At 56.9% G+C, this 15,321-nt stretch overlaps 1 protein-coding gene across 1 annotated transcript; it reads right to left on the bottom strand.

Annotated features, from left to right (window-relative positions):
- ERCC2 (ERCC excision repair 2, TFIIH core complex helicase subunit) lies at window positions 1–14,412 on the bottom strand. The gene is made up of 23 exons (XM_081274917.1): window positions 14,378–14,412; window positions 13,968–14,067; window positions 12,470–12,547; window positions 12,337–12,399; window positions 12,084–12,197; window positions 10,364–10,480; window positions 10,157–10,273; window positions 9,762–9,885; window positions 9,574–9,670; window positions 9,337–9,470; window positions 9,089–9,257; window positions 7,183–7,301; window positions 5,284–5,353; window positions 5,125–5,194; window positions 4,928–5,029; window positions 3,709–3,772; window positions 3,308–3,429; window positions 2,050–2,142; window positions 1,890–1,962; window positions 1,665–1,735; window positions 1,410–1,553; window positions 1,112–1,255; window positions 1–823 (listed from the first exon to the last, which is right to left on the bottom strand). Exons 1-23 carry the CDS (start codon window positions 14,380–14,382, stop codon window positions 731–733), a joined length of 2,283 nt encoding a protein of 760 aa, XP_081131043.1. The 5' UTR covers window positions 14,383–14,412; the 3' UTR covers window positions 1–730.
- Between the last annotated feature and the right edge of the window lie 909 nt (window positions 14,413–15,321).

Below are 15,321 nucleotides of genomic sequence, written 5' to 3'. Positions count from 1 at the left end.
GCTCGCGGTGGCCAAGCCCTGATGGTGGTGGCACCTGCAGCACCCTTCCCCAGTCCTGCTCAAGAGCTTTCCATGGCTCCCATCTGCCCTGTGACACAGATCTAACCTAGTCCTGGAGAGGACCTTCCTAGAGGGGCCTGGACATTCACCTGTCCTTCTCTGACCCATTCTCTGCAGGATGAAGAGAGCCATGTCCCTAAACGTGCTGAATACAGAGAATGTCAGAGCTCCGGGGGCTCAGGTGAGAGGGACACCTGTCAAAGATGAAGCAGAGCCACCGAGGCAGGGGCTGACAGGTGGGGGTGGAGCAGAGCCCAGGACAGAAGGGAGGGTCCTGGGGCAGAGGCAGGGGGACAGGCGCAGTGACAACTGGAGCAGAGATCTGCTTGCCCGTCACCCACCGCTCCCTGTGCCTGTCCCCAGCTCCGCAGTCGGCCCTTAAGTGAGCTCCCTCGGACCCTCAGCGCCAGTATCCAGGACATGAGCCCCCGCTAACGCGGATGGGACCATGCAGCTGCAGCTTCTCCAGAATGGGGGGTGGCCACCCGTGTCCTCGGCTCCCCTGCCTGGGGGCGGGGGGCCAGTGGGTTGGACATCAGTGCTGCCTTCTCCCCCGTAATTAAAGGCTATAGATTTGGAATGTCCACCTGAAGGGGTCCTCTGTGCTGCTGGGACAGGGCCAGGCAAGACGAGGGCGTCACCTCACACTGCTCTGACGAGCCTGCCCCGCTCACATCTGCTGGGCGATCTGCTCGATCCTCCGCAGCGTCTCCTCCGACTCCAGCTGCTCCAGGCTGAGCAGGGACAGCCCCAGCTGATCCTCCTGCAGGGGTCAGAGAGGGAAGTTGGCCAGGGCCTGAGGAAGCTGCTACGGCGCCACTGCAGGGGACCAGGACTCCAGAGGCAGTGGGGACAGGAGGGCTAAGGGACAGAATTTTGAACTGGGAGCTGTCCACGAAATCCAGAAGACAGGGCACTGGGCCTCATCTGCCCTCCCCAGGCAGCTGCACAGGGAAGCAGTCACACAGCTCGACCAGGGCCTGGCATGTGCCCGCAACGAGGCGACAGGCTGGGGGAGCACAGCCGGGAGGGAACAGGGCCCAGGGCTCACCCGGTGGAAAGGCTGCGCCATCTGCCTCAGGAAGTACTTGGCGACCTGGACGCCCTCATCAACGGTCAGGTTGAGGTTGGCGTCGGTGAGGTGCTCCTGGATCCAGCGCGGCAGCTTCCCCCGCTTGTCCGCCCTGGCGAATCGCTTTGCGTGGGAGGGTGGGGACGGGTGTCAGGCCCAGGCTGGAAAGCCTGGCCACCACTGCCCCTGCCACCATACCCTGCCCATCTGGATGGCGAATGGGGAAACAGCGGGGCTCAGAAGCCAGGGTGGGGTGCAGAGGCTCCCGAGCCCGTACTTTGTCGGCGAAGACCATGAGGCCGTAGTCCGTCTTGCCCCGGATGGCCCGGCCCACGCACTGGGCCGCGTGGCGCATGGCGTCAAAGGTGAGGAAGTCGTTCTCGCGGATCTGGAACTGGTCCCGCAGGTATTCCAGCCGTGCCTGGGGCCAGGGGGTGAGGAGGAGAGGGATGGGGAGCCATCCCTTCCCAAGTGCCTGTGCCCTCCTCCAGCTACCCCACAAACCACGTGTGTCCCCCCTCACGTGGCTCACCTTCAGAATGCGGCTCTGGGTGTAGACATAGGGGACACCAAACATGATGACTGCCCGCCCGAAGTGGTGCACTGTGGGCAGGGGTGAGAGGTCACGAGGGAGCTACAGGGTGCTGGGGGCTGAGGCCCTCGCCAGGCCCAGGCTGTGGGTGGCTGGTCCCCCGGGGGAGCAGACGGGTGTGGAGGACGTGCTCTAGCGCTAGGCAGGGGAAAGCAGGCCACTCACCGAAGTCAATTCCCTCAGACACTTTGCCACGGGCCACTGAGAGCAGGATGGCCCCTCGGCCATTCTCGCAGGCCTGGGAGGGTGGGGCAAGCTGAGTCACCCTCAGAGCCACTACCTGAGCCCACCCAGCGCTGCCTCAGCCTCCCCATCCCACACCCACCTCCTGATACTTCTCCAGGGCAACACTGGTCTCGGCCCCATCCTGGGTCTCAATGAAGAGCAGCTTGTTCCTCTGGATGTTCTCAAGGATGCCCTGAGAGGGGACAGCAGGAGGTCACGGCTGGGGCTGGCCATGGGTCAGGGCATGGCCGTACCTGGTGAAACCCAGCCCTGCCTCAGACTCCTGTGTAAAGGACCATGTCTCTGGGCCTCAACCTGCCTGTCTGGGACACAGGAAGGAAGGGACAGAACTATCCAACTTCACCGTGGTCAGCCCAGTGGGGTAGGCACATGGCCCATGGTGGCCAATCAGGACACAGTACCCAGCCACGGGGTGCAGGGGCTGACTAATCCACCCGGGGCCAGCGGAGGCTTCCCCAAGTGCACACCCCACACTGTAGTGGACGCAGGGACAGACACAGCCAGAGACGGAGACCAACCCCATGGTCACCTGTGCAGTTCAGAGGGGACAGCTCTTTTCAACGAATCATATGGAAGCAAATGGGTTCCAAATGGGAAATGAACCTGACCTTCACCCCACACAGCCGATGCAGGCTGCCTCAGACACAGGTGTGGAAGCTAAAGCCGCAGAGCATACAGGAGGAAATGGGAGCCCGTTTTCATGGCCTTGGCTAAGCAAGGTTTCTTAATAGCACACAAGTGGCTCTAGCCATCTTTCCTACTGTGTGCAAAGAGTCTGGCCGTGGCTAAGGGACAAGGCTCCTGCCCCAGCCCCAGCCCCAGCCCCAGGGCTCCCTGAAGCCTGGACTAGTGAGTCCACTCATCTCACCTCAAAGAAGTGTTCTGGGCCCTGAGAGCTGGCCAGGGGCGCTCAGAGACAGGCAGGATATGCCCCTCCCACCACCTCCTGCCATGGCCGCCATGCTGAACCCCAGCCACCGTGCCCCAAGCCCATCCTCACACTTCCCAGAGGGTCTGCAGGTTCTCCAGAGGCTTTGCCTGGAATCCTGGTCCAGCCCTAATTCCAGAACCTTCACCCAGCAAGAGCCATACTTGTTTCCCATGTCCACAGCGAGCACTATGTGCTGGAGGGACAGTCACAGGGGTAAGCCCGAAAAGAGCAGCCAGGGCACCAGGAGCCCAGAGGCTGCCACGGGTTGAGGCATGTGGGGTTTATTTTATGCACATTCCCGTGTTTTAGGCCACCTGTCACTGAAAACAGAGGAAGGACGCCCAGGCAGCACCAAGAGTGAGAAGAGGGGCCTTCCCAGACGGGGTGGCAGGGTGGCTGGGCATACCTGCTCGTACCAGGAGGCCACAGTGCTCTCCATGTACTGGTAGCTGGTGAAGAAGGCCACGATGCCATCAGGGACCACGGCAGACATCTCCAGCAGGAGGTTTCCATAGTTCCGGATCACGGCTGTAGGGTCAGAGGTTGGGCCCCCTCCTGGTGCAGAGCCCCCTCCCCCCCCATCCTGAACTTGGGGTTCTCGGCAGCCCCGAGGCTGTCTGAGGGCTGCTCACACACCCAACCCCTCCTCCAGAGCCAGCCCCCTGAAGCAGGCGTGGCCTTGTGACTTGACACAGCCGATGAGGGCAAAGTGGCTGCGTCACTTCCGGGTGAGCAGCTTTAGGAGCCCCTGCACAGCCCACTAGGATCCCACGGGAACCCATAGAAACCGGCCCGCAGGCAGCATACCAATATCTTCCCGGGTCTCAAATTTGGAGCTGATGGCCACCTGGTCATTACCCCTGCCGATGATCTGGAGCAAGCAAAGGTCAGAATAAAGGAAGCAGCCGCCACTGTCACATATGCTCACCCCCTGTTGCTGCCATTCAAAGCTTTTAATAGATCCAGCGTCACTAGGTGAACCATTAGCTACCTGTTATTGACACTGCAATGCTACCTGTTACAGATGACCTGAGCTCAGGGAAGGTGAGTCACCTGCCCATGGTCACACAGTAGAAAAAGAACCGACCTGAGCCTGTCCATGCCTCCAGCCATGTCCAGCCCACCGCACTGCTGGGCTAGTTGGTTCCAAAACACTGCTCGCCACCAGTGCCACCGCTGGCCGTCCTCACAATGCCACCATGCAGCTGGTGGTCACTATGGGGCCCCAGTCCCTGAAGGGCAATCCCAAAAGCCAAAAAACTATTCGGCAAAAACTGCACTGACCCGAGTCCACTCAGAAGCCAACTCACCCCCTTCATGTGACTCTTCAAAAGCTTTTGCAGGGCGGGGCTGCAGCTCAGTGGCAGAGTGCTTGCCTAGAGGCCCGAGGCCCTAGGTTCCATCCCAGCCCCCCAAAAGGAAAAAACCTTCTAAAGCCTGGAAAATTCTAAATTCCAAAATACATCCGGACTCTGGGCTTCAGAGCCTGTGACCTGAGGCCATTTACCACAGAGATTGACCCAGAGAGAAGGCTCACCTACCCAGGTCACAGCTGGGCAAGAACTGGGCAAAGCCACATGAGCGAGATGCGGGCTACATTCGTGTTTTACACTCTCTGAATCCTGTCAGTGGCCCTGGGAGACCAGGGAGGAGGCATTCCCACTTCACAGATCAGAGCCGGGCACAGTGGCACAGGCCTGTAATCCCAGTGGCTTGGGAGGCTGAGGCAGGAGGATCAAAAGTTCAAAGCCAGCCTCCAACTTAGTGAGGCCCTAAGCAAGTCAGTGAGATCCTGTCTCCAAATCGAAAATAAAAAGGGCAAGGGGGGTCCAGTGGTTAAGTGCCTGGGTTTAATCCCTGGTACCAAAAAAACAAGAAGTGCAGAGGAGAAAACAGGCTTTGCGAGCCTGACACATAGGAGCAGGTGGAGCCCACCTGGGCACCCCAGCGGACAGCTCTCCTGCCTAAGGAGGGGCAGACAGGCCGCGGGAGGAAGGCAGCCCCTAACCCCATCCTCTACACTCACCATAGGGCACAGACAGACCCGGGCCAGTGTCATTGTGAAGGTTGCCATGGTGACAGGATGGAAGTCCAGGATCTTGGGGTAGATGTCCAGTGGGGACAGTGTCTGAAGGAGGGATAGCAAGAGGGATGTCATCAGGACCAAGGAAGGACCGGGAACCCCATGGTGGAGGACTGGAGGGGCCAGGGAAGGGTCCTCACCCCGGAGGTGATGATGACAGATTGGAAGCGCTCAAACACAGGTTTGATGGCCAGGGAGGCGTCCATGCAGCTGTGGGGAGCAGACCCGGACAGTGAGGCCAGGCGGGGAGGGCGGGCCTGCCCTCTGTCTGTCATGCCAGCTCAGGCCCAGGGTCCCACCTGAAGTGCAGGACGGGGTTGGCGATGGTGGGGGTCCTGTCATCAAAAGGCTCAATGATGATGGTGAAGCCTGGAGGGACAGGCAAAGGCCGGTGAGACCCTCACGGAGGTCACCCGTCCCGTTCCTGCACAGGAACTTGCTTGCGTCCAGTCCCTGTCCCAGGGGCAAATAGGACTGAACACCAGTGGCCCAAGCCCCAAACGCAGGCACCTGAGCCCGAACACCCCAGCCTGCCTGCTCTTTGGGGCGACCTCCGAGCAGTTCCCGAGAGCACTGAGCTACGACATCCTCGAGCTGTCCTGGGAGGCCCGCTCAGCACCCATGCACAGGCAGCTGCCACAGCCCTGCCATCCGGGGCACTGGCAAGCCCACCGCTCTGCCTCCCAAATGCCCCTGTGACTGACCACCTCCACAATCCTGGCCAGCCGCCATCTCCTCCCTCCCAGGCCACCATGTTCCCTGCTTACCCCTGGGATCCAGAATCACCGTGGGACCCAGCACGCCGCCCTCCCCTCCTCCCTCACCAGCTCGCCCTTCCCACTGCCTCCTGGAAAAGCGCCCCAGGCAGCCCAGGTGGCCACTGGAGCCCTTATTCAAAAGTCAGCTCCCAGGCTGGGTGGCGCGCTTGGTGGAGCACTGTCTAACATCTGCGAGGCCCTGGGTTCCGGCCCCGAACTGCAGAAAGCAGCTCCTCCAGGGGCTGCCCCTGCCGGCCACAGGGACACAGCAACACGGCCCATCCTTCCTAACCAGGCCTCCTGGACTAGGCCGTCTTTGTTTTTGCTACTGGTTTCTCCTCCAGAATATCACTCCCAGCAGGGCAGGGGTGAGGCCTTTTTTGGTTCCTGCTTCCACAGTGCGTGGCCAGGCTTTTGTTAAGCAAATCAATGAATGAATGACTTGCATGTTGTTTCACTTATTTAAAAAAGAAATCAAGTCCTCTGTGCCTGGCCCTGTGCTGAGGACACAGTAGTGACCAGACAGCCTCAGCCCTGCCCACAAGGGCTCCTGGTCCAGGGGGGAGAGAGAGCTCCCAGAGAGCAATGATTCAGAGTGGAGAGGGCTGGGCCAGGGCAGATCAGGCAGGTGGCACGGTCCAGCCTTAGGCTGAGGGAGGGACGGAGGGGGCACAGCTGCTGGGCTGAGACTGGAGATGGGAGAAGCATGTTCCAGGTCAGTGATGTGAGCCTCGGTAGATGGGGAAACGGCGGGAGGAGGGACTGGGGGAAGCATCCAGTGCTCATGGCAACAGCCCTGGTGGGAGGGCAGAGACTCTGCTCCTGCTGAGGCCCAGCGCAGGGCGGCAGGTCTGACCTAGTTTCCTATAATCCCCAGGGATCAGGCTGAGCCCTTGGTCAGCTAAGGAGCAGAGGGAACCTGGCTGAAGCCTTCAGAACATCCCCCTCTCCCACAGGCCAGAGGCCCGAGTGTCCTCACACCACTAACACGCTCCCCATCTCGGCCTCTCCTTCCCATCTCTCTCCAAACCTACCTTTCTCTGCCTCACAGTCCCGCCCCCTCCTCTCCTGCTCAGGTACCTGATGTCTACCCCAACGACTGCCTCCAGTCCCTGCCAGAATTTTTTTAAAGCACTAATCTGACCTGGCACCTCCCTTGCTCAGAACTTGCCATGGCTCGCCACTGCCCTCCGTTACAGTGACCAGCTCTTGCCATGCCCTCAGGGGTCACCTCTTTCCGCTGCCCACCCCATCCTTCCCCACTCTGTAGCCAGAGGGAGGCCTGCTCAGCTCCCAGGGACTGTCAAAATAGAGCCCAGCCTCCCAAGCCCAAGCCTTCAAGGCCTGTGTCCAAACCCCTGCCAACAACACTGGAGGCTTGTCTAGGACCCCGATGCCAGCTGCCAGGGACTCAGCAGATGCAAGAAGAGGGGAGCTTACCCTTGGCGTAGGTGCTGACCAGGGTGGCGAAGTTAGCAAGTAGAGTGAGCGGGGAGAAGTCAGCCAGGTCAGCGATCTCCAAGGTGTGCAGGAGGGACCGCAGGCGCTCAGCACAGAACCTGTGGAGGGCGGGGCCAGGGGCAGAGGGAAGGACAGGCTCAGAGGCCCCTTTTCTGCTGTCAGAGCTTGTGGCCGCATGTGTCCCTCCTGGCAACTGGGTGTTTCATGAGGCCAGGAACTAGATCTGTTCCAGAAACTTCTGTGTCCTCACCTCGAACACTGGCACATTATGCTGAGCCTCCACTTCGTGATAGCAGACAGAACATGGCCACTTGTCACACACGCTCATGGCTTCACTGGCAGGGTCTCCTCAAAACAAGACCCACAGCCACACCCAGAACCCCGCAGTCACATCATTAATCCCACATGACCACAGGTCTCAAGCGCACACGCACACACATCAGTTTCTCCTATCTCTCAGGAACCTTGGTGACACTGTCACAGTCCCCCATACTCAGAGTAACACAACCACACACAGCCTCACGTAGACTGTGTCAACCACACAGACACACAGGGCCACCTAGCCAGTCACACACAGGTAGGCCTGCAGTGCTCGCCCCAGAGGGACAGGTCCAGAGCAGGAGTGCCTGACTGGAGCCTGGTGGCGGTCAGACTTTAAACATGCTGCAAGCCTGCCTTTGACCCCAGGCTGGCTCAGGTGCCCTTAGGCTCTGTCATCCACACCTGAGGGGATCACCATGTCGGGGATATGTCTGTCTCTTCCACTGGGTCACAGCCCCATGAGGGTGGTGTAGGCCACCTCACTCACTTCCGCACCCGGTAACACTGAAGCACTTGGGGAACATGTGTTGAGTGGCGGAGCCCCTCTTCCACCCTCACAAGTCCCCTACCTGGGGGAGAGGCACAAAGCCACACCAAGAGCTGCCCCACTCCCTTGGGGACAGAGTAGCCAAGCCTCTGAAGTCCTACAGAGCTGGTTTCAAAGTTACAACTTAGCACATGCAGTGCTAAGCCTGGGTAATGGCATTCTCTCCCCAAGGCCCATGTCCTCATCTGCAGTGTGGGGACATCACTCAGGGGATGTAGCTGAGGTAAGGAACACGGAAAACTTAGCTGACCATAGCTACGAGGCCAGCTGTGGGCTTTGCTGCCCTCTCCTTTAAGCAGCACAGAATCTGTGAAGTAAAGACGACACCCACCTTGACACCCACCCACGTTACAAAGATGACGAGGTTCAGAGAAACCAACAATTTGCAAACCCAGATCAGCAAGGGAAAAGTTCTGGCCCCCTCCTCCTATTCCTGAGTCCATTATCTGCTAGGTCCATGCCCCAGGGGTCTGAACCCCACTAAATGATCCCCGAATGCACCTCTGGGAGGCCCCAGCCCCCAGCTTGGGGGTGAAGGCAGTGTTGCACAGTGACTCCCGGCAAAGGAGACATGCATCTGGGGGCCCAGAGAGGTTTCCCAGAGCTCCAGTCCTGCTGGGCCTCGGGATTCTGGTCTCGGCCTCCATCACAGCCTGGCTCCAGGCCGGGCTGCAGCTCATGGGAGAGCACCCGCCTACACGCTGCAGGCCCTGGGTCCCTCCCAGCACCAAGAGCACCCAAAGGAAAAAAGCATCAATACTGCTCCCTCCCACCCCCTCCACAAACAGCGCCTCTGGGAAACTGTCTTCAGGCAATTCCCAGGTCCCGCTGCGCTGCCTGCCAGGCCCGCCCAACACAGCCACCCAGGGCCACTCCATCCTTGCCCAGCTGGACAGCCAGCAGTTCCTGACATAGGCAATGTGGTGCCCCACGGAGCAGGTGTGGACAAGGCCTGGCGGCACGAGGCTGGGATCCGCCCCAGCGCCTGCAGGCACCAGCTCCCCACGCGGGCCTCACCTGAGGGGCTTGCGCTGGATGCACACGCGCTGCGCCAGGCTGCTCAGGAAGGCGGGCGGGCTCTCCTGGACCACGTGCTGCACACGCAGCCGCCACTTGACGAACTCCAGCAGCCGCCGCAGGAAGCCAAGGAAGTGCTCAGCCGTGCGGATGGAGCCAGGCACCGCCTCTGCGAGAGAGGAGGGGAGAGGAGGGTCGGTGGCATGAGGCGGGCGGGCGGGCGGGCGGCGGGGCAGAGCACGGCTCACCCTTCAACACCTCATCAGGCAGCACAGGGTTGGCCAGGTGGGCGTCGGTCTCCCGGGCAGCACTGGCCTCCCGCAGCCCCTCCACCAGGCGGCGGTACTCATCGCGCAGGCGCTGTTCGTCTGTCTCCTTGATCCTGCAGGGACACGGGTAGGGGACTAGAACTGCACCCTGTCCCTCGGGGCTGGTGGTAGGTGGCCCGGCAGGCACCAGGCCTCCCAGCTGCTCCCTCCTGGCACCTGAGCACCGTCTTCTGCAGGGTCTCCAGGTTGCCCTGGCACCTGTCCAGGGTCCGGCGAGTGAGGTTGACACTCATGGAGTCGATACAGACGTTGTCTAGAGAAGAAGGGGCGAGGGCTGGGCTGTGGCCAGCAGGGTGGAGGTCTGGCGGGCTGCCACCACCTTTGTACCCCGTCTCCCTCCTTACCAATGTTGTGGGCCTCGTCAAAGACCACCACGGCCTTGCGGGCCAGCTCCTTGGACACCAGGTCTGCTATCTTGGGGTCCAGGAGGTAGTGGTAGCTATAAACCACCACGTTGGCGTGCAGGATCTGGGGAAGAGGACAGGGTGCTCTAGCCTTCCTGGTGCCCTCCGCTGTCACATTCCTGCCTCACAGGCGGAAGCCGAGGACACAAGGAGACAGAGACAGATGCGCAGGCCCCAAAGACATAGGCTCGCACAGGCAAGGCTCAGAGGCACAGGGAGAGACACCAACAGACACAGGTGCTGGCCAACAGACACACACGCACACAAGCAGACAGACAAGGGACAGGCAGCCCACAACCCTCACACCCACACTCTGCCCACCCCCACAGGCTCACTGAGTAGCGGGCGAGGAAGTAAGGGCACCAGCCCTGGCGCCGCCCCAAGGCCTTCAGGTCATCCAGGTTGTAGATGCCAGCAGGGAGGGGCGCTTGGCGCCCATGGGCGTCGAATTCCTGGGGTGAGGAGAGGAAGGCAGGGGTCAGCAAGGCCGGCTGCCCTGAGCATCCTGGCCCTCCCAGCCCCACTCAGCGGCCCCCAGGCACCTCATAGAAGCGGCAGTGGGGCAAGCTGGCGTCCTGCTGGTATTGTGCCCGCACGTAGGAGGCCGTGAGGCTGTGGCATTTCCCATCAACGTCTTTCCCAAAGCGCAGCGGTGTCACCTAGGGGCACAGGGGACATCTCAGTCCTGAAACAGGCTCACCTGGACTTTTGGACAATTTGAACCTCAACCTGCTTTATTATTGGTTAACATACCTAACTTACTGCAGGGTACAGACTGCAAGCACCGTCACACTCCCGAGTACCCCCCGTGACTGCCCCTGTCTGAAATGCTTGGGACCAGAAGTGTTTTGGACTGCAGATGCTGTTTGGACTTTTGGAATATTTGCATATACATAATGAAATATCTGGGGATAGAACTCAAAGTTTAAATGTGTAATTCAGGGCTGGGGATGTGGCTCAAGCGGTAGCGCGCTCGCCTGGCATGCGTGCGGCCCGGGTTCAATCCTCAGCACCACATACCAACAAAGATGTTGTGTCCGCCGAGAACCAAAAAATAAATATTAAAAATTCTCTTCTCTCTCTCTCTCCTCTCTCACTCTCTCTTAAAAAAAAAAAAAAGATGTTGTGTCCGCTGAGAACTAAAAAATAAATATTAAAAATTCTCTTCTCTCTCTCTCCTCTCTCACTCTCTCTTTAAAATAAATAAATAAATAAATAAATGTGTAATTCAGTTGTGGTTCATTACCATACACAGGCTGTTTTATATAGTCCTTTCAGCATGTCTGCACTTTGAGTTTCACCAATCATACAAAGTTAGGCAGAGAATGTTTCACCTGTGATGTCATTGGCACTCAAAGTTTTTTTTTTTTTTTTTTTTGATACCGTGGATTGAACACAGGAGCACTGAACCACTGAGCCACATCCCCAGCCCTATTCTGTATTTTATTTAGAGACAGGGTCTCACTGAGTTGCTTAGTGCCTTGCTTTTGCTGAGGCTGGCTTTGAACTCAAAATCCTCCTGCCTCAGCCTCCCCAGATGCTGGGATTATAGGCGTGCCCCACTGTGCCTTCATCATGATATATATTCTTTTTTTTTTTTTTAATTTATTTATTTTAGTTTTCAGTGGACACAACATCTTTGTATGTGGTGCTGAGGATCGAACCCGGGCCGCACGCATGCCAGGCAAGCGCGCTACCGCTTGAGCCACATCCCCAGCCCCAATGATATATATTCTTTTAAGTCTTTGTACACGCTACAGGTTTCAACTGCACCATCTCACCCAATCTCATCAACTTTTATGAGACAGATACTTAATTAGCCCCATTTTATAGAAGGGAAGATTGAGACCCAGGTTGCCAAAGTCACCTATATAAAAATATACAGTTAAGGGCTGGGGATATAACTCAGTTGGTAGAGTGCTTGCCTGGCATGCACAAGGCCCTGGTTTCAATCCCCAGCACCATAAAAAAAAAAAAAATAGAAAGAAAAAATATATATACAGCTAGTAAATTTCAGAGTCAGAAAGTCAGGTCTCTAGACTCCAGGAGCTGGAGGAGTCCACTCACCTGGGCCATGAATGAGGAATCAGAATTTGCAAGAAAGAAATTCTGTTCATGGCCCCTTCCTGAGAAATTCTCATACTTCCTGAGAAATTCTCATACTTCCTGAGAGCTCTCATCTTGGGACCTAGGACTCATGGTTGGAGAGAAGAGGTCCATCGACCCTGGGACTTAGGGCAAGAGGAGGGAGTGGATAATCACCTCAGGATGAATGCACAGGTTCTTGCGGGAGCTCAGAGCCAGCCCCAAAAATGGCAGCTTCTCATCTTCCTGCTTTTCGTAAAAATTGAGCAACTTGCGAAGCTCCTCAATCACCTGCTCAGATGGGGGAGGGGAGGGGCTCAGCTTCACTGGAAGCTCCAGCCCCTGCCCTGCCAGGTCCCAGCCTCCTCTTCAGCATCCCAACCCCGTAAGGCTAGAGAGTGCAGCCATCATGGGGTCCACCCCAGCCTACCTTCTCAATCTCTGGCACTGTCCTTGAGCAGTAGATGAGTTTCGTCACCTCCAGTGGATATGCCTGCCAAGGACGAGTTTGCTCAGTCCTGGCCCAGCACCCTCCCTCCTCCCAGGCTCAGGGGCTCACTTACCCGCTGGTAGGCCATAATCAGCGCCAGCAGGGACACTGTCTTGCCAGTGCCTGAGGGCATCTCCAGGACTCCATGACCCTGTGTGTGGGGGCAGGAAGACAGACACAGGCTCTCAGAATCTGAAATTCAAACTCTGGGGACCCTCCCTCAAATGCCACCAACTGAGAAGGCAGGACAACATAGCAATTAAGGTCTGCGCCCCAGGGGCAGTGAGTTTGCACCTCATTTCTGTCACCTCCTTGTTGAGTGGTCTTCGATAAGCATCTTTTTTTTTTAACATTTATTTTTTAGCGGACACAACATCTTTGTTTGTATGTGGTGCTGAGGATCGAACCCGCGCCACACGCATGCCAGGTGAGCATGCTACTGCTTGAGCCACATCCCCAGCCCCCATAAGCATCTTTACCTCTCTGGGCCACAGTATTCTCACCTCTAAAACAGGCCTATTAATGTGCCCTTCTCAGCATGACAATGAGGATCAGTGAGAAATTTGGAACAGCATCTAAAATACAGTGAACCCTTTTTCTTCTAGCTTACAAACCTTCCACAGACTTACTTTGTGCTTAGTGCTGTTTCCACATATCTTTGCTATTTGGAGCCAAAAAAATATTTGGTTATGGGGAAGCTGTTGTGTGTGCAGCAGGATGTCTAATAGCTCCTTTCCTCCTGGGATGACAACCAGGAACACACCCAGACATTGCCAAATGTCCTCTGGGGGTCAAAATCATTCCCACTTGGGAATTGCTGCCTTTTGTGTATTAAGTTGCATAACCCTCACAACACCAGGAGAAATAAGTACTGTGTGCACACACAAGCCCTGCACGGGAGGCTGGGACCCAGGACCCCACCCATGCTAGGAAAGTGCTCTCTTCATTTTACAGAGGTGGAAACCATGGCAAGAGGTTAAATGATTCGCCCAAGGGTGCATGGCTGAGAGCCTGTGGATCCAGCATTCAAAACTGTTAGCACCCACTCTGAAGTCTATATATTGGTAAGCACTGGAAAACTCAGCCTTCAATCAATGTTAGCTGCTCCATTATTAACCGTTATTGATTTAGCTTCTTGATTTTCTTTTTCCCTGGTATTGAGTGTTTGGACCCAGGTCTTATGCATTCTAGACAAGAGTCCTGTCACTGATCAAACCATTATTGTTTTAGATAACAGGAGATTTTAGAGTTCTGGATTCTTGAGGTCCTCGGACTGACTTTTTTTTTTTCTAGTATCGGGGACTTAACTCCGGGGCGCTCTTCCACCAAGTTACATCCCCAGCTCTTTTACTATTTTTTATTTTGAGACGGGGTCTCGCTAAATTGCCCAGGCTGGCCTGGATCTTTTGATCCTCCTGCCTCAGCCTCCCGAGTCGCTGGGATTACAGGCGTGATCCACCACGCCCAGAGGGCCCTGGATTTTTAAAACCCAACGACCTGCAACCTCGGCCTTAGATCCCCACAAGGCAGCCCTACCTGTCAAGTGGGCAGCGCGGGCCGGACCCACCCACCTTGGCGTCCAGCGTGCGTTTGAGCTCCAGCATGTAGGAGAACTGCTCCGGGTAGATGTAGTCGTAGGGGAAGTAGACCAGCAGCCCGTCCACGTTGAGCCTGGCGGCGGGGGCTAAGGGGTCAGTCCCGTCCCCTCAGCCCCTCTCCAGCCTCCACATTCCCCCGCCGTGAGGTCCGACATCCCCAAGTTTCCCAGGAGACCCTCGTCCCCCTCGGCGTCTCCTCGCTACGGTCTCCTTACCGCCCCGCCGGTCCCCGCAGCGACTCCCACCCCACTCCTCCAGTCTCCCCTCGCCCTGCCGGGTCCTGAGGCGCGCCCACCGGACCCCCATCTTCCTTCCATCAATTGTTCCTCCCATGTATCCCCCCGCTCTGGATCCCGAACCGCTAGCCCCCACTCCGCTCTCACTTCATGGCGGCGGCCGCGGCGTGCCCAGGCGCAGACCCGCCTTCCTTATGAATATTCAGAAGGGGCGGGGACGTGGGTGTCCTGGAGGAGCCGCTCCACCTTCGTCACTCCACCATTGGCTGAACCTGCCCATCACTCCACCGGGAGGAGCCAATCGGAATAATGCACATGCGCACGGAGAGGCAAAGGCGGATTTCTGGGCGAGTCGGTGTCAGAGGTATTACTGTGGATCCTAGAAGACTATCAACAAAACAAGGAAGGAAGAGAGCCGAGAGAATCGATTCAATTCATTACTTGGATCTTCAGGTGAGCACAGATCTGTAGTCCCAGCAACACACGAGACTGAAGCGGGACGATCATAACTTCGAGGTCAGCCTGGGAAATTTTATTTATTTATATTTTGAGACTGTCTCAAAATATAACTAACTAGTTAAATACATAAAATTGGCTAGGGACTTAACTTACTGGTAGGGTGGGTACCCCTGGGTTCAATCCCCAGTAACGGGGTGGAGTGGGATGGATTAGATCTTCATGTGTCTGTCCAGATTGAGTAGTGAATGGGTTCTAGGGGAGAATGACAGGGAAATTAAGGACACTTTCGAGGCCAAAAGTTCGCAATGGTTTTGCTGTGCCAGACACACATGCACTTATAAAATACCTGCTGTGTCCTAGACTTAGGATAAGTAATTTATAAATAGTTCCTCCCATGTATCCAGCGCCTACTGTTTGCCACTCTGTGCTGTTTTAATCAGGAAGTAATGGAGAGGCAGTACAGTTTGGTGGCTAACATGTGGGCTCTGAATCAGAATACCTGGATTCAAATCCTGACTCCACTTTCCATTAACTGTGACCTTGATCAAACTACTCTGGGATTCCACCTCAGCAGATGCAAAGAAGGAACAATTAAACAATAAGATACTTAAATGAACGCATATAAAGCAGTT

Source organism: Spermophilus citellus (assembly GCF_964194105.1).
Source record: "Spermophilus citellus genome assembly, chromosome: 18".
Lineage (NCBI taxonomy): Eukaryota > Metazoa > Chordata > Mammalia > Rodentia > Sciuridae > Spermophilus > Spermophilus citellus.
The sequence above is the reverse complement of the archived record's forward strand: the minus strand, read 5'-3'. Positions and strand labels throughout refer to the sequence as shown.

Excerpts from the sequence above, each read along its gene's own strand:
- ERCC2 (XM_081274917.1), bottom strand. Across the intron at positions 5,030-5,124 it reads CTGTCATCATCACCTCCGGG|ACACTGTCCCCACTGGACAT; the intron begins GTGAGGACCCTT and ends TCCCTCCTTCAG. Across the intron at positions 2,143-3,307 it reads TGGCCTCCTGGTACGAGCAG|GGCATCCTTGAGAACATCCA; the intron begins GTATGCCCAGCC and ends GTCCCCTCTCAG.